General features: G+C 49.3%; 1 protein-coding gene across 2 annotated transcripts; it reads right to left on the bottom strand.

Moving 5' to 3' along the window:
* Positions 1-247: 247 nt before the first annotated feature.
* Positions 248-18,694, bottom strand: LOC310859582 (protocadherin-18-like). 2 transcript variants are annotated; one of them, XM_083766204.1, is made up of 8 exons: positions 18,013-18,694; positions 15,054-16,356; positions 14,010-14,419; positions 13,284-13,429; positions 11,974-12,325; positions 10,709-10,764; positions 6,954-7,129; positions 248-1,917 (listed from the first exon to the last, which is right to left on the bottom strand). In XM_083766204.1, the coding sequence occupies exons 1-8, from the start codon at positions 18,496-18,498 to the stop codon at positions 782-784; spliced, it is 4,065 nt and encodes a 1,354-aa protein (XP_083622330.1). In that variant the 5' UTR covers positions 18,499-18,694; the 3' UTR covers positions 248-781. The 2 variants fall into 2 exon arrangements, with proteins under 2 accessions (XP_083622330.1, XP_083622329.1); XM_083766203.1 differs by having other exon boundaries at positions 10,709-10,797.
* Between the last annotated feature and the right edge of the window lie 376 nt (positions 18,695-19,070).

Below are 19,070 nucleotides of genomic sequence, written 5' to 3' on the forward strand. Positions count from 1 at the left end.
TGCACCGTTACAGCGGGTCCATTTGGTTTCATTTTACGCTCTCAAGAGTTGCATTATTGTTAAACATCTGCCGTACTTCATTTACAGTGATTTACAAGTCTACACAATATTAGAGAATGTATAGGTTGTTTGTTATTTTGGCCGGTGTTCGGCTTGGTTGTCAAACGTCGGGGCATGGGGCAGCGGTGGCCGAACGGTTTGCGGAGAGGTCTTGATATTGGAAGGTCGCTATAGTTCGTATCCCCGGACCGGCACGTTAAAATTACCACTGCTGAAGTGCCCTTGGACAAGGCATTGAACCCCTACCATGAAATGTTCTATGAGCAGGGCCTGGCTGTGAACAACTTCTTGAGCTTTTAGTCCAGTTACCCTGGGTAAACATAGTACCTTTCCGGTGGTCCCTCTGTGGCTCAAATGCGGAATAAGTAACGGGCTGATCTACGGTATATACGCAGTGATATTAGTCTGGGCCGTGGCCGTGTAAGACTACAGTATACGCAGTGATATTAGTCTGGGCCGTGGCGGTGTCAGACTACAGTATACGCAGTGATATTAGTCTGGGCCGTGGCGGTGTCAGACTACAGTATACGCAGTGATATTAGTCTGGGCCGTGGCCGTGTCAGACTACAGTATACGCAGTGATATTAGTCTGGGCCGTGGCCGTGTCAGACTGAAGTGTCACACTCCCCAGGAGCAGCGTTCTCCATCTGTCTTTCCATGTCGTTCTCTCATGCTCTCTCTCTCTGTCTCTGTCTCTGTGTCTCTCTGCCTCTCTCTCTCTCTAGCTCTGCCGGACGTCCTGCAGCAGTTTGTTGATCTCGTTGACCAGCTCGCTGGCGTCCATGCCGACCTCGTGATGCCCATCGCCGCGTGGCGGCTGCTTTTGCGGCGTCTGTTGCTGCTGCTGCGGCTGCGTCTGCTTGGCGCCCGGCGTGCCCCCCGGGTGGGGGTGCTGGTGGTGGTGGAAGACTCCGTCGAACTCGTCCTCCTCGTAGTTCTCGGGGATCTCCTCCATGGCCGGCAGCCATTTCAGGTGCGGCAGCGGCAGCGGCGGCTGTCCGTTGTTAGCGTTAGCGGGGGAGAGGGCTGGGGAGAGGGCCGGGGGGGGGACGGCGGCGCCGCCTGAGGCCGGGGGCGGGGCAGACGACGACGACGAGGAGACCACCACGTGACTGGCCCCCACCGAGCCGTTGCCCGGGTTCAGGTAGTGGGTGCTGGCCGCCCAGGCCGCCACGCCGGGCGGGTACGCGCCGCCGCCCGCGGCATGGTGGGCGTGGACCACCAGGCCTTTCCCGCCCGGCAGAAACAGCCCCTTCCTGTTGTTGTTGTTGTCCTGGTGTTGGGGAAGAACAATGTTGTTGTTGTTGTTGCCGTGGTGGTGTTGGTGGTGGTTACCGGGGACAACGCCGCATCCGTTTCCCCGCTCGGAGGAGGAGGAGGAGGACGACGCGGGCCCGCTCGTTTCGCCGCACTCGACGTTATAGGAGTCCACGTTGGGGGGGAGGAGCCTCTGGAAGACGCTGCTCATCTCCGTGAGGAGGGAGGAGGAGGGGCCGGCGGCCGCCATGACGCACGCGTCATGTCCCAGCAGCGCCATGTCTCCTCCGACCTCCTCGCTGCTCCCTCCCCCTCCTCCTCCTCCTCCTCCTCCGCTGCCCGGCTCCTTCCCGAAGGTGGAGAAGCTCTTGCGGCGCTCCTGCGAGTCCAGCGAGTCCCGGTCGTCCTCGGGCAGCAGCGGGTGGAGGTGGTGGTGGAGGTGGGGGTGGTGGGGGTGGGGGGGCTGCTGGGTGGACCCCCCCTCCTCCCCGGGGATGTACATGTTGTTGCGGTAGTCGGAGGAGGGGGAGGCCAGCGGGGGCATCCAGCACTGGTCCGAGTGCCCCAGGACGCGACACTCGTCCGTGCACAGTCGCATGGCTGTCGTATAAAGAAGAGGAGGAGAAAACACAAGGAGTTTGGGATTTAGAAACCGTTTAACGCATTCTGACCTGAGATCAGATTCATACGAGGTTTCCACTGGTACACACACTGGTCTGATGAACCCATTCTGACCTGAGATCAGATTCTAAAAATGTCAGTCGCTCTTCGATTTTTCAAAAATAGCAGACCTACAAGCTCGTAGATCTGCTACTTTTTCAATAGCTGAAGCATAACATGATGCTGACACCAAAATGGGTTCCCGTTCAGAATGGGTTGAGACCTGAGAACCACATTCTACAAACAGTCGTTCGTAAAATCGTGACGGTTCTCTGGAAGGAAAAACAACCTATTATGTCAGTGGTGCTGACAAACTGTTTTATGTCAAAGAACCCACAAAGCGCTAAAGTTTAAAATAATTAGGTTAGTCGTTAAAAAGCTAACGGCGACACAGATGCATTCCGGGGGTCGATATGGGTTTCATGTCAAACGCCCACAAAGCGCTGACGTTTAAAATAATTAGGTTAGTGGTTAAAAGCCAACGGTGACACAGATGCATTCCGGCCGGGGTCGAAATGGATTAGAGAGTAAAAGACAAATGAAACAACAAGTAAAGTCTTTCGACTTTAACTATTCGCCAAGAACAAAGCCCAGAAACAGATGTGCCCTTTTGCCTGAAGTAGCTTTTATTGCGATAGCGAGGAACGTAGCTTCTAATAGCGCGACATGCACACTTCAGTGTTCTTCATGCACGCATGCAGGCAGACACAGAGAGACTTGTAATTGTCTTTGTATAGATAATAATAACAGTTCAACAGTTCAACTCATCTACTGTACGTTCATGCATCGGTTGAGGTCTCACAACGAGGTCGGACTCACTGGGAATGCAGCTGTCATATTTTGTAAGAGCGTCATGTATATTGTATAAGGAATATAACCCATTCTGACCTGAGATCAGATTCATACGAGGTTTCCACTGGACACACACTGGTCTGATTAACCCATTCTGACCTGAGATCAGATTCTAAAAATGTCAGTCGTTCTTCGATTTTTCAAAAAATAGCAGACCTACGGCTACAAGCTCGTAGCGCGCCACTCGGTGGCGCGCTATGAGCTTGTAGATCTGCTATTTTTCAATAGCTAAAGCATAACATGATGCTAACACCAAAATGGGTTCCCGTGCAGAATGGGATAATATTGTAAATGAAATCACACACACAGCGGACCTGGTTTTAAGCCATGAATGCATGAATAATATTTGTGAAATAATTAAATTTGCCCCGATTAGCCAAGCTGTTAGATAGACCCTGACGACGACCGAAAGGTTGGTCTTTTTTTTTTGTCTTGCCTTGCTCATCAAATAAATCATATTTATATATTTTTTTCACCTAAGAGAGTGCCTTGGAATCTTTTTTCTTTGCAAGTCTGCATTCTACACCTTTCTGGGAATTAAGCAGTTCCACCTTGGAGGGGAGATTTATCTATAATCCTATACCTGTATCACCAAAGAGCAGCCACTGACTGATTCCTGTAGTGCTTCTATTTCTATATTTTTATGCATAAATCATTAGTTCTAATCTGTAATCGGATCATCGTCAACATCAGAAGTATCAGATGTCACTGTGTAAACTGGCACGGAAAAGGAAGGAACAAGTGTGACAGATTTTAATTGGACTTTCACATCATGCAGGAACGCGATTGTATCGTCGGCTTGTTTGTAATTTATCTTCTCCTGGCTATATCGTCCTACGCAGCATGCCTGGCCCAGTTAGTTTCCAACCGAGAGAGTTCAACCTTAACCCATTTAGACCTGAGGACGATTCTACAAATGTCTTCTAAATCGTGACAAGTTTTCTGAAAAACCTATATTTCTATGTCAGTGGTTCTCAAACTATTTCATGTCAAGGGCCCCCAGAATTACATGTGTGCCGCGCTATGAGCTTGTAGATATGCTATTTTTCAATAGCTTACGTACAACATAATGCTTAAAACACCAAAAGCGGTTCCCGCCCAAGAGCAAACACTCTATAACCCAGTTATTTTGGGATAGGATCGTGTTCATCATGTTAAATTCGGGCAGAACGCCTCAATCGAGGTCTCAACCGAGTCCTCAATCGAGACAGACAGAAGTGAAAACGGCGAGAATGCGTCGCATTTTTGTCCGACTTTCTCTCACCCGACAGACACATCTAAAAGAGTGGCCAGTCGGGGCCTGGATCTGTCCGCGGTTTGGTTTCGTTATCGTAATCTGGCATGAATGACGACAGATATTTTGCCACCGTCTCTAAACAGAGACTTCTAAGCGACTTGAATGCCAGTGAGGAGTAAACTGGGATAATCCTCCCCCATGGCCCATTATTCTCTTCCTTGCCCCTCTTGCTTATTTCCAGAGAGAGCAGAACAGTGGATGGAGGGAGGAGGGGAATCATTTCACTAATTCCAATCTCTCTAATAGAGGAAATGAAAGGATTGAGTGAGACAGAGATGCAGAATGACTGACAGACAGACTGACTGACAGACAGACAGACAGAAGCACAAACGACATTAATTTTGATCGCTCCCATTGAATTTCCTATCAACAAAGGGGCCGGAAAATAATCAGAAACTAAAAGTAAAAAGAGGATAGAGAAGAGAGAGTGTCTGTTGGTATGTGTGTGCGCGCGTGTGTATGTGTGTGCGCACGTGAGTGTGTGTGTGTGTGTGCATGTGAGAGAAAGAGGGGGCGGCTTGCCAGAGAGGCAGGCTTTTGGGCAGGGGAGAGATGGAGAGAGAGAGAGAGGAGAAGGAGAATAACATCATTCTAAAAGCAATTACTGTGAATTTTCCTCAGTTCAGACATGAAAGCACACCACTGTCACTCACACTGGGGGAAGGAAGGGAGAAAAAAACTGAAGGGGAAAAAAAGAAGGAAAAAAAAAACACGAGAATGACAGGCAAGTCATCTCTGCTCCAGGGAGGATTTTACAGACATGACTCTATCTCACAGGCAGATAGCGTATACCCACACATGCATGCTCTCTCTCTATCTCTCTGGCTCTCTCTCTCTCTCACACACGCACACGGACGTGCACGCACGCGCGCACAGTAGCCTGAACCTCTCTCAGCGTGATAACAAGTGTGGAAATGAGGGCCGTGTGGAAGAATGGGGGAGTAACAATGGGGCCATTGTGTTTGGGGAAAAGGGGATCGAATGGAGTATGGGCTGAATAGGCAGGTGTATGTATACTATGGGGAGGCATAATGGGGCCGGGGAGGTGACGCTGGCCGTTGGTACTGAAGCAGGTCCACTGGGCCGGGGAGGTGACACCGTCCGTTGGTACTGAGGCACTGTAGGTCCACTGGGGGCTTTAATCCATTTAGACCTGACATTCGAAATTTTAAAAATGTCCTGACAGTTTTCTGAAATACAGATATTTCTATATCAGTAAGTAAGTAAGTAAGTAGCCTTGCCGAGCCATGAGGCCCATAGGGGCAGGAGCCTATCTCCTGTTTCTGTAGCGTGAGGCAGCTTGATGTACAAGTACACCCCCTGGACATGACGCTATAGTCTGTCACAGGGACTTACACCCCAATCCAAGCCTTTGATGCTGAGTGTCAAGCAGGGAGGCATTGGGTCCCATTTTTACAGTCTTTGACTTTGGTATGACCCGGTCGGGGATCGAACCCCGACCTCCCAGTCTCAGGGCAGACACTCTAACCACAAGGCCACTGAGCTGGTTATATCAGTGGTGCTCAATATTTCATGTCAAGGATCCCCAGAATTATCTGTATTTGGCCACCGACCCACATCTGAAAACATGTTGTTCCAGGGACCCCCCAGAAGCAAAGATTTGAGTTAAAACGTGCGCTCTGGAATTATATATATTCAACGATTTGCGCCACATTTTCACGATTTTTCAAATATAGCAGACCTACAAGCTCGTAGCGCGGCACTCGGTGCCGCGCTATGAGCTTGTAGATCTGCTATTTTTCAATAGCTAAAGTGTAACATAATGCTTAAAACACCAAAAGGGGTTCCCGCCCCCAGAATGCGTTAAGAAAGCTGTGACAGCGTTGCTCTCTGCTAAGCGGGGCTTGGCCGTCTTGCTGTCTGTGGGGCCGTGGTTGAGTGGCATTTAACTCGATTGAGTCACAACAATGCACGCGCACACACACTGCAACTCATTTGCTAATGATAGTGCATTAAGTGCCAATTATATGTCAATAGATTGTACTTGACAACCGTCACCCGTGCCAAGAAGAATGCCAAAGTGCACTACAGTTGCTGGAGACTCTACGCAATGATGCAACCTTGCCTATAAAGTGTAAGAAAGCTAAGTATTTCCAATCTGGGGTTAACCCGGGATGTGCACATGAGCACCGAAGTCTGACGTCAATATCGCTAGAGGGCGCTAAGTCCACGGGCTCATGTACGAATCCCCATCATTCTGGTCGTTTCACTCATTATTGATATGAATAATCGACTGACTGAGAAAAAAAATAACTGCTGCCGAATTAGTTACATTTTCACTAGAAACAGATTGTATCAAATATGACTGACTGACTGACTGTCATAAACGATACAGAGAGACCCCCCTTCCCAACATCGGTAGCAGTAAATTAAATACAAGAAAACCCTACCTATTCCATTTCTCCCCCATCTATTTCCCATTCCAAGTGCATTTGTCTTACATGTAATGCCAGCGCCGCTATTCTAAAGCACCCTCAGGTACATATTTAAACTATTTTCAGGTCGGTTGAGCTGGTCATTTTGAAAGTAGCTCTCAAGTCAAAAAAGGGTGGGCACCCCTGGTTTAGGGTCTCACCTGGGTGCAGTCGGTGGTTAGGGTTTAGAGTTTAGGGTTTAGGGTTAGGGTCTCACCTGGGTGCAGTCGGTGGTTAGGGTTTCTTTAGGGTTTAGGGTTAGGGTCTCACCTGGGTGCAGTCGGTGGTTAGGGTTTCTTTAGGGTTTAGGGTTAGGGTCTCACCTGGGTGCAGTCGGTGGTTAGGGTTTAGGGTTTAGGGTTGAGGGTTTAGGCCTAGGGTTAGGGTCTCACCTGGGTGCAGTCGGTGGTGCATCTCCAGGTGCATCAGGTCTGAGAAGCAGCCGTCCCCCAGCAGCAGCCTGTCCACGGGAGACTCCCGTCCCATGTCATAGTCACTGTCCCCCGCCTCGCTGTCCCCACGACCACTGTCCTTCAGGCTGAACTTGTCCATGTCTTGCAGCGCGTACCTGGGAGAGGGGACAGACAGACACACAGAAATACTATTAGTATTTAGGCACCCTCACAAAAAGAAATGCAGTAATCCATGGTCTTTAATTTTTAGGCACCCTCACAAAAAGAAATGCAGTAATCCTGGTCTTTAAACCAATGGTTCCCAAAGTGGGGTCCCCAGGGGTCCTTGAGGGAGTTCCAGGGGGTCCCCAGCTAAATGATAGTTTGGAACCAAAATGGACCCTTATGGGTCTGTAACTCTGAGAGTACAGAACAGAGCAGCTGATTTCTTTGTTTTGATTAGGTGTTCCTATATACTGTCTCGTTTAAGCACGGCTAGAAAGCTGTTACAACCAATCAGATTGCTTCCTCGAAACGACCTGTTGTATAATGTATGTTTTGTAAAAATAAAAAGTAACTGAAGTTTTCAAATCATTATAGTGTAGTAAAAATACACTATTTTGTCTCTGAGATGTAGTGGGTAGAATTACTCAAGTGAAGTACAGAATTGTACTTAAGTACAGTACTTGTAAATGTACTTGAAGTTTCTTTCCACCACTGATGAAAGCTTATATACGAGATATATTCATGAAAATTGCAACGTGTCCTCAGAGGAGGAGACATAATAACGGAGCATGAATCCATCATGCCAAAACTTGTGACTGTTTCAAGTCAGTCTAGGGAGAACCGCGTCCATAAATCTCAACCTAAACCGCGCAGGTAGAACCCACGGCCGATAAATCTATCACGCGCCGCCCCACCGGGGGCATCAATAAATCTATCGAGTGGGGATACCTAGGGTCTTTTATCATAGAGAATATTATGATGCAGGCGTCAACGAGGTGATTGATGCGGTCCCCCTCATCTCATGAAGGCACACATTCCTAGATATGATGCACAGCTGTCCACTTTAACCCATTCTGAACGGGCACCCATTTTGGTGTTGGCATCATGTCGTGCTTTAGCTATTGAAAAATAGCAGATCTACAAGCTCATATCGCGCCACCGAGTGGCGCGATACGAGCTTGTAGGTCTGCTATTTTTGAAAAAAATCGAAGAACGACTGACATTTTTAGAATCTGATCTCAGGTCAGAATGGGTTAATCAGACCAGTGTGTGTCCGGCGGAAACCTCGTATGAATCTGATCTCAGGTCAGAATGGGTTAATACACAGTGGAATCATCTGGGTCACTTACTTTATCCATTTGTTAGAGGGACACTAAACCCTTTTTGCAAATATATATATATATTAATGACGTTTTAGAAGATTTATAGAACACTTTCCTGGGGGTCTTTATGTGTGTAATATGTGGTTTTAGATATTTTAGATTTCAACAGTGAGCCCAGTGTCTCTGATGTCATGGACACTGGGCTCACGTCCTTCCTGGACTACTATTCCCACAATGCTTTGGTGCACTGCTCCTCCTTGTGGATAGGGGGAGGGCTGTCTTACTGAGACAACATGTAGTCCAAGGACTAGTACATGAGGACAGGAAGCGAAAGACTGGAAGGAACAGTCGCAATTGAGACCAGGAAGTTGTACATGTACAAATGTGGGCATGTACAACTTCCTTGGTCTCAACTGCGCATGTTTCTTTCCTTCCAGGGAGCACCGTACGGTCCACCGTACGGTCTTCGCTTCCTAACCTTATTTAATTAACCCATTTAACAAATTAACGTCATTTAATTTCACTCCAGTTCCAATTTTGTCCGCTCGCCACTTCCGATTCCACTCGTTGACTCTGTGTCCTAGTTCTGATTGATTACAATCGGTATCCTGAGTCTGAAAATGCAATTTCTGTCTACTAAAGAGATAGCGAGACAGGTCGACTCCAGAGTCCTGTTAACTGAACAAACACTATATATCAAGAAGGACTGTCAGAATAGAAAGCTATTGGACTTTCTTTTTTTTACCAAAGCAATATCTTTACATCAACACGGAGGATTTAGCGGTGCATCAGATTTGTCAATGTTAAGCCAAAACAAAGCCCCGGAGAAGAGTAACGGATGACATTACGACATTCAGACAAATGAGCCACAGACTTCTGAACGGAGTGATATTGGCATGGTATACTCTGAACGGAGTGATATTGGCATGGTATACTCTGAACGGAGTGATATTGGCATGGTATACTCTGAACGGAGTGATATTGGCATGGTACTCTGAACGGAGTGATATTGACATGGTACTCTGAACGGAGTGATATTGGCATGGTAACAACTGGGAGATGGAGAAAACAAACCAAGGTACACCAACACACTGTCAAAAACCTGATCCATCATCAGCCAACAGGTTGTTGGAAATCATGAGATAAACAATGTGACACCAAAGTGATTTGAAAATAGCCTGGGTTCCAGCCTGATTCGCTGCGTTCAGTGGATTTTGTATAATTGTCACGTCGCTACTCGGTCTGGCCAGCAGGAGGCAGCACACTCGTATTTCGTAACGTCAGCTGTTACTAGCCACGTATGTCATCAGCGTCACTCTGTCCATGCTTCTCGAATCGAGAGTAAAAAGGTAAAAAGTACACACTAATTTGATTCAGTAGTACCAAAAAATGATGGCTGTGTGGGGTGAGTTTAGTGAACGATAAGGGGACGTCTCAGGACAACAGCAGTAGCTGTGTGGGGTGAGTTTAGTGAATGATAAGGGGACGTTGCAGGACAACAGCAGTAGCTGTGTGGGGTGAGTTTAGTGAATGATAAGGGGACATCGCAGGACAACAGCAGTAGATGTGTGGTGTGAGTTTAGTGAATGATAAGGGGACGTCACAGGACAACAGCAGTAGCTGTGTGTGTGGGGTGAGTTTAGTGAATGATAAGGGGACGTCGCAGGACAACAGCAGTAGCTGTGTGGGGTGAGTTTAGTGAATGATAAGGGGACATCGCAGGACAACAGCAGTAGATGTGTGGTGTGAGTTTAGTGAATGATAAGGGGACGTCACAGGACAACAGCAGTAGCTGTGTGTGTGGGGTGAGTTTAGTGAATGATAAGGGGACGTCGCAGGACAACAGCAGTAGCTGTGTGGGGTGAGTTTAGTGAATGATAAGGGGACGTCACAGGACAACAGCAGTAGCTGTGTGGGGTGAGTTTAGTGAATGATAAGGGGACGTCTCAGGACAACAGCAGTAGCTGTGTGGGGTGAGTTTAGTGAATGATAAGGGGACGTCACAGGACAACAGCAGTAGCTGTGTGGGGTGAGTTTAGTGAACGATAAGGGGACGTCTCAGGACAACAGCAGTAGCTGTGTGGGGTGAGTTTAGTGAATGATAAGGGGACGTCGCAGGACAACAGCAGTAGCTGTGTGGGGTGAGTTTAGTGAATGATAACGGGACGTTGCAGGACAACAGCAGTAGCTGTGTGTGTGGGGTGAGTTTAGTGAACGATATGGGGACGTTAATTTCACCCTTTCACATGTCCCGCCTACCTTGGAGATGGGACCCTTTTTTCCAGACTATAAGTAGCGAAGTGACAAAACAAATTCCCGGAACACAGGCTGGAATCCAGGCTAATTAAAAAAATAAAATACAAATAAAAACCTTAGATTTTATTTATTCTTCTTTTCTTTTTTAGGGGGGTGGTGGGGGGGGATTACCTGTAGCTGCGGGAGTATTTGTTGCCACGGAAACTGGGTCTGGGCTGGTACTGGCCCTGATGAAGCATGGACAGAAGCTGTGAGACTTGCTATATCCAAAAAAATAAAAATGAACAAAGAAAGAAATAAAGCAAAAAAAAGAGTGGGGGAACAGAAGAGGTGGGGGTGGAATGAGTAACGGATGGAAAACAAGGTGGGGGGGGGGGGGGGAGGAGGGGGGGAGGAAATGGGGAGACAAACACAGACAGAAGACATTATTATGGATGAGTAAACACAAAATGGATGCTTGGTGGGGGGGGGGTGAGGTCACTGTAAAATGGATGACACAAAATGGACGATGATAAAACAAAGGGGGGGGGGGAGAGGGTGGGTGGGGCTGGGGGGGGGGGTCTCTAGATGGATATGGAGACGTATGACTGGATGAGGGAGGGAGGGAGGGGGGGGGGGGTGAGTCACGGTTATGATGGAGGGGTGATTGTTGTTGACAGGATGTAAACAAGGTTAAGACAAAGACACATCTGTAATAAACAGTATTTACTGAGCATCGCTTTGCGCTATACGGTAATATAGCAGCGCTGCCATTGGTTAAGAGGCACCGCCCCAGACATCCAGATGAGCGTAATCTGTTTTTGTTTGTTGTTGCACAAAACAGCTGTGAGATGCCGCTGTGGTTGTGTGGTTGGGCAAGGTTGTGTGTGTGTGTGTGTGTGTCTGTGTGTGTGTGCATGTGTGTGCATGTGTGTGACTGTGTGCGTGTGCGTGCATGTGCGAGTGTGTGTGTGTGTGTGTGTGTGTGTGTGTGTGTGTGTGTGTGTGTGTGTGTGTGTGTGTGTGTGTGTGTGTGTGTGTGTGTGTGTGTGAGAGAGAGCTATAGAGAGAGAGAGAGAGAGAGAGAGAGAGAGAGAGAGAGAGAGAGAGAGAGGGCAGAGAAACAGAGGACAGTGACCGAAAATGTGCGTGCGTGCGTGACAGAGAGAGAGAGAGAGAGAGAGAGAAAGAGAGAGTGAGAGACATGGGGCAGAGAGAAACAGAGTGTCTGTCTGTCTGTCTGTCTGTCTGTCTGTCTGTCTGCGTGTGTGTGTGAGAGTGAGAGAGAGGGGGGCATAGAAACAGAGTGACAGAGTGACAGAAAATCCGTGTGCGTGCGTGCGTACTGTACACGCGTGCGTGCGTGCGTATTGTACGTGCGTGCGTACTGTACACGTGTGCGTGCGCGCGTACTGTACGCGCGTGCGTGCCTCTGCGAGAGAGAGAAGACCGCTCACCTCGACGGGCGGCGTGGCGTGTGCCAGCTCCAGGGCGAAGCTCTCGGGGATGTGGTTGGACGATATGGTCACCAGGCTGTTCAGCGACTGGCGGCTGTGCCCGCCGCCGCCGTGGCCCCCCCGCTGCAGGCTGCCCATCATGCTGGGCGCCCCGCCCCCGCCACCCCCCGGCCCCCCCCGCCGCTCCATGGGGGGCGTGGAGGAGGGCGAGCGGTGGTGGTGCGCCCGCGCCACGGGCAGCGTGCCGTTGACCGTGGGCACCAGCGTGATGTCGCCCTTGTGGACCTGGCGCGACGGCTTCCGGGGGTGGTGGGGGTGGGCCGACTCGGCCACGCGGCAGTTGTACGAGTGGCTGCAAAACGACACCACGACGACATGGACACAAAGATTAATATCTCTGTATTTATGCCAAATTATTGCTATATATATGTTAATGCCAAATAATATGCAACGTCGATACTATATGCGATATTGCCGTTACACATTACATTATTGGCAAATTCCCCTACCATAAGCCCTCAATGGGGCGTTGGGTTTTTGTGCTAATTCGCTTATTTCCATCGAAATAAGCAGTAAAGTGTGCCGCTTGGGATACTATTTACATTATGAAGAGAGGATATATTTAAAAAAATGATTTTTGAGTGATAGAAATAAGGAAATTAGCACAAAAACCCAACGCCCCATTCAATTCAATGCAATTCATTGAGGGCTTATGGTAGGGGAAATAGCCAATAACGCACTTTTGCACAAAATAACACCTGGACCTCTTTGGTGGGGACGTAACAACTACAAATAACACCTGGACCTCTTTGGTGGGGACGTAACAACTACAAATAACACCTGCACCTCTTTGGTGGGGACGTAACAACTACAAATAACACCTGGACCTCTTTGGTGGGGACGTAACAACTACAAATAACACCTGGACCTCTTTGGTGGGGACGTAACAACTACAAATAACACCTGGACCTCTTTGGTGGAGACGTAACAAACTACAAATAAAGGTAAGAAAGCCTTCTATTCTGAAATTCTCCTTTAAGGGTATACTAACAATGAAAACTATAGCATGGATGGGATGTCGCTGGCTTTAGAAGTGGACGATATAGATATAACGCGATACCGTTGCCTTTTTTTTTTTTGTGGCAATACTGCATGCCCACCATATGATATAAGATAAGGATATATGGAGCAGCCTTACCGCGGGTCTCTCTTCTTGTCGCTACGATAAGATAAGGATATATGGAGCAGCCTTACCGCGGGTCTCTCTTCTTGTCGCTACGATAAGATAAGGATATATTGAGCAGCCTTACCGCGGGTCTCTCTTCTTGTCGCGGCTGCAGCGGGCGGCGAACACCACCATGATGACCAGCAGCGTGGCGCAGACGGCACCCAGCGAGATGATGATGACCAGAGACGCGTCCAGAGACGACTCCTCGCCCTCCTGGTCTGACATCACCTGGACGACGAAGGAACACCGTTTGTTAAGAAAAAAGCATCAATATATGGCAATGTAGAACTATAGGCCTACTCTGTGACGAGTACAACTTTTGTAGTATTAACCTATTCTGACCTGAGATCAGATTCTAAAAATGACAGCATTCTGAAAAAGCTATGTTTCTATTTCGATTTTTCAAAAATAGCAGACCTACAAGCTCATAGCGCGCCACTCGGTGGCGCGCTATGAGCTTGTAGATCTGCTATTTTTCAATTGCTAAAGCATAACATAATGCTAACACCAAAAAGGGTTCATGTACCTAAAGTACACAAAAGTACAAAAGTACACACAGTGCAGAAGGTCCCATTTCAGTTTTTCAAATGTAAAAAACAATATTTTGAAAATAGCAGATCTACAAGCTCACAATGCGTCACGATCAAGCACAAGTAAAATTAATTGTACTCGAGTACAGTAGTAAAAATAGCAGATCTACAAGCTTATAGCGAACTTGTAGGTCTGCTATTTTTGAAAAATCTTGAAAATGTGGCTCAAATCTTTGAACGTACAGTATAATATTCTCTCAGAGCGAACGTTGTTCTACCTGTACGTGGTTCTCCATGTTCTCGTAGAGGGCGACCTTCAGCAGCGCGCGGGCGCTCAGGCTCTCGGGCGTGCCGCCGTCCCGCACCACCACCGTCAGGTCGGCGCGCTCGCGCGGGAAGCCCGCCAGGCTGGCGTTGGCGCGGATCTCGCAGGAGCGCGCGTCCATGGTGAAGAAGCCCTCGTCGTTGCCCGCGGCGATGGAGCAGAAGAGCTCGGCGTTGACGCCCGTGTCGCGGTCGCTGGCGCGCACCGCCGTCACCAGGCCGCCGGCCTCCGTGAAGCGGGAGACGGGGACGTCGGCCGTGAAGTTCCACAGCTGCGGCACCACGATCTGCGGCGCGTTGTCGTTCTCGTCGAGGACGTTGAGCACCACGGTGGCGTTGCTCTGCAGCGGCGGCACGCCGGCATCTGGGGAACAATAACAAGAAGTTTATTTTATATAGCAACCTTTTTTAACCTATTTTAAACAATGTTACAAAGGGCTTAAAGATGGAGTGCCATGATTTTTTTTCACCCTAAAACATGATCATCAGGTATTATTAATATTATCATTATTATTATTATTATTAGTAGTAGTAGTAGTAGTAGTAGTCTTTTTTAAGTTATTAAATTAGTTATTAAATATTATTAAATTAAAGGTTTTTGTAATTAAAAAAAAAAACCTGAACAATCAGTAGATTTTCTGTGGTCTGGGGTTTTCTGCCTCAAACTGTGCTGCTGTGCTCTGATTTTCCTGTGGACTGTGAGGTAAGACTCCACAAATCCTATATGACATAACAATTTGCCAGCAGATGTCACTGTTGAGGGATTTGTTTCCCGTTTTCATTGCAGCTCAAAAGGCTTCAGAACACACAGAGAAAACCCCCCAGACCACAGAAAATCCACTGAATGTTCAAAGTTCAGGTTGTGTGCAGGTGTAATTGAGTTTCCTAAAAAACTATAAGAAAAATAAATAAATGAAAACGAATGGCACGAAACCTTCAAAAGTCAACAATACAATCTTTAAAATCAATTCTAAAAAGGGTTACAACTAAACGTTTACCTTTTGCTTGGACCACGAAGGTGATGCGCGAGACGTCCTCGCGGTCGAAGGTGCGCAGGGCGTAGATGGCTCCGTTGGAGGGGTCCACGGTGACGTAGGTGGAGATGGAGCTCCCGTGGATGGAGTTCTCCACGATGGAGTAGCTCACCTGTCCGTTGACGTCCAGGTCGGGGTCGCTGGCCACCAGCGAGGTCAGGTAGGCGCCGGGCGCGTTGTTCTCCGACTTGAAGATCTCGTAGCGGCCCTTGTCGAAGCGCGGCGCGTTGTCGTTCTCGTCCGTCACGTGCACCGTGAAGTGCTTGACCGTGGAGAGGCTGCCCGGCTGCCCGGTGCCGCGGTCCTCCGCCACCACCGTCAGGCTGTACTCGGAGCGCTTCTCGCGGTCCAGCGTCCCGTTGGTCAGGATCATGTAGTTGTTCTCGTAGGACTTCTGCAGCCTGAAGTGGCCCTGGCCGTGCAGCCGGCACGCCACCTCGCCGTTGGCGCCCGAGTCGGCGTCCTCCACGCGCACCAGCGCCACGAAGGTGTCCGGCGGCGACGCCTCCGACACGTAGGCGGCGTCCTCCTTGCCGCCCGTCGTCGGCGCCCCGGAGGACATGAGGTTGATGCTGATGTCCGGCTTGTTGTCGTTCACGTCCACCACCCTCACCTGGATCTTGCAGTGCGCCGGCATGGAGTTGGGGCCCGAGTCCGTCGCCTGCACGTCGATGTCATATGACGCCACGCTCTCGTAGTCCACGCGGCGCGCCAGCGTCAGGCGGCCCGTGTCGGCGTTGATGCGGAACGTCTCCATGATCCGGGGCGCCACGTGGCTGCTGAAGGAGTAGACGACCTTGCCGTTGGCGCCCTCGTCGGCGTCCGTGGCGTTCAGGTCGACGAGCAGCGTGCCCACGGGCGCGCTCTCGGGCACGTCGATGACGTACGAGGGCCGGTCGAACACGGGGCTGTTGTCGTTGGAGTCGGACACGCTGATCCGGAGGAGGGTGGAGCCCGTGCGCGGGGGCACGCCCCCGTCGGACGCCGTGTACTTGAGCTCGTAGGCGGCGCGCACCTCGCGGTCCAGCTCCCGCAGCACCACCAGCTCGGCGTACTTGGCGCCGTCGGGCCGCGACTGCACGTCGATGCGGAAGGTGTCGCTGGGCGTCTCCAGGGCGTACGTGCGCAGGGCGTTCTCGCCCACGTCGGGGTCCGTGGCGCTGTCCAGGGGGATGCGCGCGCCCACCGCCGCGCTCTCCGAGATCTCGATGGGGATGACGGCGCGCGCGAACTGCGGCGCGTTGTCGTTGATGTCTAACACGTCCACCTGGAAAAATTTGCAATTTAGAACAGTTAGCAGACGCTCTTAATCCAGAGCGAGTTACAGTAAGCACTAGCTCTAGCCTTAAATGTTCCTGAGCTCAATTAGCCCTTCACTAAATCCCACCCCAAAAAGCGATTGTCCAATGCCAATCCAAATAGTATAGCAACTGTTGCTATGCAGGTCAAGCTTTTTTCGCTGCTAACGTGACTATTGGACAAGGATGGGTTGGGGAGGGCTAATTGCACACACACAAACTGTGAACATTCAGTAGATGTTCTGTGGTCTGGGGATTTCTGAATAATTAGGCTCAAACAAGTGCTGTGATTTGCCTGTGGGCTGTTACATCACAGTCCACACCTGTGACGTAACAGTCCACAACTCCCATAATATAGCATAACAACATGGCTTCAGAACACACAGAGGAAAAACCCAGACCACAGAAAACCCACTGAATGTTCAGAATGTTCAGATTGTGTGGATGTAACTGAGGCCATGAAACCTAAAAATAAAAAACGAAAAATAAAAATAAAAGAAAAGGAATGTCATGAAACCTTTAAGACTCTTCCACCTTAAGAGTCTATAAGGCTATGGACCAGAGCTAAGTAAGCACAAACAAAAACATTTTACAAAAGTGAAACAATGAAACTATATGTGTATATAGTTTCTGATTCAGATTCAGTTTCAGGCTGTGGCTCAGGAGGTAGAGAATGTCATTCCAATGATCCCTGACCCTGGGTCGGCGGTTCAAATCCTGTCTCCTCCTATATCCACATGTCGAAGTGTCCTTGGGCAACACACTGAACCCTACACTGCCTCCAGTGAGTCGGTCGGTGTGAGCTCGCCACCGTCGGTGTGTGAATGTGGGAAGTGAGGACGCTGGCGTCGACTGTTCGCCGCTTCACCTCCCAATGTATGAATGAACGGACCATCGTGAAGCGCTTTGAGCACTTGGAAAAGCACTATAAAAATGCAATCCATTATTATTACACTATAGAGTGCTATGTCTACACAATGCTATATATTTTAGTTCGCTACACAACCAAGATGCATGTATACCACTCTCACAACACCAGAGGGAGATCAACAAAATGTGCAAGCCAGATTCGGCTCAAACAATTGGGGATTAAATTAATTTCGCTCCCATGCCACCAAAATGTGGAACAGAACGCCCCTCTGCCAACAGCCATTAAGAATCCCTCGACTCCTTCAAAACCGCTTTCAAAGGCGGCTGCAATCCCCCAGCCCCCCCCCCCCCCCCCCCCCACACACACACACACACACACCATTTTTCCCCCATACTGTACTTGTTTTTCCCCTTATTTTTTTTGTTCCTTTTTACTTTGTTTATATGACGATTTCCTGTCTTTATATAAGTCAAAAATCCAATCAATCAATCAATCAATCAATCAATCAATCAATCAATCAATCAATCCAGTGGTTTTCAACCAGTGGTCCCTGAGGAGGTTCCAGGTGTGGTCCCCACAGCTAAATGGAGTTCATGGTAACCAAATGGAATATAGATCTTCAACTCTGGAGACTGTGGAGCGTAAAATGATACCAAATGGACCCGTTTACGGGTCGATTTGGTTTCATTTTACGCTCTCAAGAGTTCAATCAATCAATCAATCAATCAACCAATCAGTAGCCGTGTAGTTATACCTCGATGTGGAACAGCTGCAGGTGCTCCGTGGGCAGCGTGAGCACGTCGAACTGGATGGAGCAGTTGGCGTTCCTCTCGCAGAGCCTCTCGCGGTCTATCTTGGTCCTGACGCTGATCTCGCCGTCCTGCTCGCGCACCGTCAGCAGCGCCGCGCTGCCGCCGCGCTGGATGGCGCGGAAGCGCAGCGACACGCCGCCGGGGAGCTTGGCCAGCACGTCGGCCACGTCGTCCCTCAGCCGGGCGATCACCGTGCCCGCCTTCTGCTCCTCGAACACCTGGTAGCGGAGCGTGTTGCCGGCGACGCCGCGCTGCTGCGTGGACGCCAGCAGCGCCAGGAAGACAACGGTAACTTTCCACATTCGGTGGTGGTGGTGATGTGTGGTGGTGGTGAGGAGAGTAGGAGAGGTGGTTCCCTGCTGCTGCTTCTTCGCGTTATTATTGCCGCTTTGTTGTTCCATTTTGGAACGGTGACAGCCAAAACCCATCCAATATAAAAAAATAAAAAATAAAATAGCACCCACAGAAACAACAAATCAGTTCAATACAAAATCCCGTTCAAAGTTATAGGAAATGCGCGTCTTATCCTCTTCATTCAATCCGCCTGTGGTTGCATTGCATTCTCTGCAGTGCTGCCGCTGAGCCAGGAAAACGACTACAAAAATAAATAAAAGAACATTCGAAATGCAGCAGCCTCGAGCTTCAGTCATTTGCAGAATAATTAAAAAACAAAAGATACAACATCTGATTTCCCCCGTCCTCGTCTTCGACCTGTTAGTATAACTCACACGCAGTGCATGGTGTGTGTGTGTGTGTGTGTGAGGGAGAGAACCAACTGCGTGTCGCTTAAAATGCGTGCGTCTTGCTTTCCCACTCCTAGATAGATCCGCTCCTTCTGTGCGCTCCGTGCGCTCTGCCTCTGACTGCAACGCTCTGCTCTTCTCCTCTCTCTCCGTTCGCTCCGAGGCGTCTCTCTCAGCACACTGAGGCTCCCCCAAAACAGCCCGCCTATAGCCGTACAGGGTGAACAGCCACAACCCCCCTCTATACTAGTCTATAG

The sequence above is a fragment of the Protomyctophum parallelum genome, assembly GCF_964188405.1.
Source record: "Protomyctophum parallelum genome assembly, chromosome: 5".
NCBI classification, from domain to species: Eukaryota; Metazoa; Chordata; class Actinopteri; order Myctophiformes; family Myctophidae; genus Protomyctophum; species Protomyctophum parallelum.